The 3,109-nt window shown below is 43.5% G+C and overlaps 1 protein-coding gene across 1 annotated transcript in view; it reads left to right on the top strand.

The window, feature by feature from the left end:
* The window catches only part of TSPAN16 (tetraspanin 16), a 23,822-nt gene extending 22,304 nt beyond the window's left edge, over nt 1-1,518 (top strand). Inside the window, exon 5 of the mRNA XM_011954815.1 lies at nt 1,340-1,518. Coding sequence (XP_011810205.1) covers nt 1,340-1,387 — 48 coding nt within the window. The 3' untranslated portion in view covers nt 1,388-1,518. The remainder of the gene's footprint in view (nt 1-1,339) is intronic.
* The last annotated feature ends 1,591 nt before the right edge of the window (nt 1,519-3,109 follow it).

Genomic DNA, 3,109 nt, shown 5'->3' with positions numbered 1-3,109 from the left:
ACAACAAGTGATGAGACAAGTAATGAGTATCTAAATAGATCTACAACAAGTGATGAGACAAGTAATGAGTATCTAAATAGATCTACAACAAGTAATGTGACCAACACGGTGAAACACTGTCTCTACTAAAAATATAAAAATTAGCTGGGCGTGGTGATGCGCACCTGTAATCCCAGTTACTCGGGAGGCTGAGGCAGGAGAATCACTTGAATCTGGGAGGTGGAGTTTACAGTGAGCCAAGATTGCACCACTGCACTTCAGCCTTGGTGACAGAGCAATACTCCGTTTCAAAAAAAAAAGAAAAAATTGTTATATCTTAATAAAAAGACAAGTAACCCAACTAAAATGGACAAAGGATTTGAATAGAAATTTTTATCCAAAGAAGGCATACAGATGGCCAGTAATCATAAAAAAAAATGCTCTACCACCATCAGTCATTAGGGAAATGCAAATAAAAACATTTTATTCCCACTAGGAAGGCTGACGTAAGAAAGACAATAACAAGTGTTGACAAGCATGTGGAGATATTTGAACACTTGCACATTGTTGGTGAGATTGTAAAATGGTGAAGCCACTTCCTAAAATGTTAAACATAGAATTATTATTTGTCCCAGCAATTTCTCTCTTATGTTTATAATCCAAGATAATTGAAGACATGTATCCACACAAAAACCTTTATGTGAATGCTTATAGCAAGATTATTCATAATAATCAAAAAGTAGATAAAAAGTTATGTGGCAGTGGAGTCTGGGGAATATGGTCTGTAGGGTTCCAGGGAGGGCCAAAGTGGAGAGGATGGGCCAGGCACGGTAGTTCACGCCTGTAATCCCAGCACTTTGGGAGGCCGAGGTGAATGGATCACCTGAGGTCAGGAGCTCGAGACCAGCCTGACCAACATGGTGAAACCCCGTCTCCACTAAAAATACAGAAATTAGCTGAGCGTGGTGCTGGGCGCCTGTAATCCCAGCTACTTGGGAGGCTGAGGCAGGAGAATTGCTTGAACCTGGGAGGTGGAGGTTGCAATGAGCCAAGATACTGCCATTGCACTCCAACCTGGGCAACAGAGTGAGACTCCTTCATAAATAAATAAATAAATAGATAGATAGATAGATAGATAGATAGATAGATAGATAGATAGATAGATAGATAGATAGATAGAGATGAATGCACTGTAACCACAGTGGCTCCAACTTAGCCTAGGCGGTTCTTCAGCCATCTGTAAAACCCTGCCCCTCACCTTTCTGGAACAAGATGCTCCCCTTGCCCCCGTAACTCCAGTATGATTCTGGTTTGGAGATCTCTAGCATTGGATCCATGTTTCTCTCTTCACCCATTTCAGTTGCCAGGAATTCTCGCCACTTTGCTGCTGTTTATCAAGTTGGGCTAACACCTAGGCCTAGAGAAGATGAGACACCTGGGCCCACCTGGCTGCTGGAGAGTCAGTCTCAGCTTTATTTGTCTGTGGCACTCACTGCTTCTGGAGGGGAGACTGTTAATAAAAGATTTGGGAAACACCTGTCCAGCCTGACTCCTTTCTCCTTACTTTCATTTTTGGCAATGATTTTACCTCAAAATACCTGAATGAGAGGCTATGTCTTTTCTCAAACAACTTTCCTGTTTTGTAAATTATTATTGGTGTGTGTGTGTGTGTGTGTGTGTGTGTTTTCTCTTCGAGAGAGTCTTGCTGTGTTGCCAGGCTGGAGTGCAATGGCACGATCTCGGCTCACTGCAACCTCCACCTCGGGGGATCAAGCAATTCTCCTGCCTCAGTCTCCCAAGTAGCTGGGATTACAGGTACTTGCTACCATGCCCAGCTAATTTTTTGTAGGTTTATTAGAGATGGGGTTTCACCATGTTGGCCAGGCTGGTCTTGAACTCCTGAGCCCAGGTGATCCACCTGCCTCAGCCTCACAAAGTGCTGGGATTACAGGCATAAGCCAATGCACCCAGCTAGTTTTGTAAATTATTCTGTGAAACATCTACAACTTTCACAAAAGCCAAGAACATTCATCCAATGAAACATATACATATCACCCACGTTCAACAATGCAAAGATTTACATATTTGCTTTGTAAATCTCCTTTTTACCCTTGATAAAGTATTTTTCCATTTTTTAAAAATTGTATATATTTATAGGGTACAATGTGACATTTTGATATCTGCATACAATGTGGAATGATTAAATCAAGCTAATTAACATATCTATCAGCTCACTTATTTTTTTGTGGTGGTACATCTGTAATCCCAGCACTTTGGGAGGCCAAGGTAGGAGGATCACTTGAGCCCAGGAGTTTGCCCATGAGTTTGAGACCAGCCTGGGCAACATAGCAAGACCCCCTCGCCCCGTTTTTGTTTTTTGTTAACATGGAGTCTTGTTCTGTCGCTCAGGCTGGAGTGCAGTGGTGTGATCTCAGCCTATTGCAACCTCCCCACATTCTGGGTTCAAGCAGTTCTCCTGCTTCAGGCTCCCGTGTAGCTGGGATTACAGGCATCTGCCACCACACCCGGCTAATTTTTTTGTATTTTCAGTAGAGATGAGGTTTCATCAGGCTGGTCTCAAACTCCTGACCTCATGTATTCCGCCCACCTTGGCCTCCCAAAGCACTGGGAATACAGGCATGAGCCACTGCGCCTGGCCTGACTCCATCTCTACAAGATAACAACAACAAGAAAACCCTCCAAAAAACAAACCCCAGACAATGTCATTTCTTCCCTTCATATTTCAGTACACGTCTCTAATAATATGTTCATTTGCATTCACAACCATAACACCATTATCACATCTAGGATCATTAACATTGCTTGTTTGGCCTCCCTTAATACCTAGGCCATCGTTGAGTTTACCTAATAGGCTCAAAAACTTTTTTTTAAAGGGACAGGGCCTCACTGTGTCACCCATGCTGGATATGATTGTTGCTCAGGGTAACCTCTAACTTCTAGGCTCAAGGGAGTCTCCCACGTCAGCCTTCCGAGTACACGTGACTACAGGCATGCGCCACCATGCCCAGCTAATTTTTCTTTTTTCCTTTTTTTTTGAGACGGAGTCTCACTCTGTTGCCCAGGCTGGAGTGCAGTGGCGCGATCTCGGCTCACTGCAAGCTCCGCCTCC

Source organism: Colobus angolensis, unplaced genomic scaffold (genome assembly GCF_000951035.1).
Source record: "Colobus angolensis palliatus isolate OR3802 unplaced genomic scaffold, Cang.pa_1.0 Scaffold39, whole genome shotgun sequence".
Taxonomy (NCBI): domain Eukaryota; kingdom Metazoa; phylum Chordata; class Mammalia; order Primates; family Cercopithecidae; genus Colobus; species Colobus angolensis.
Note: the sequence above shows the minus strand (reverse complement) of the source record. Positions and strands in the feature narration are given on the sequence as shown.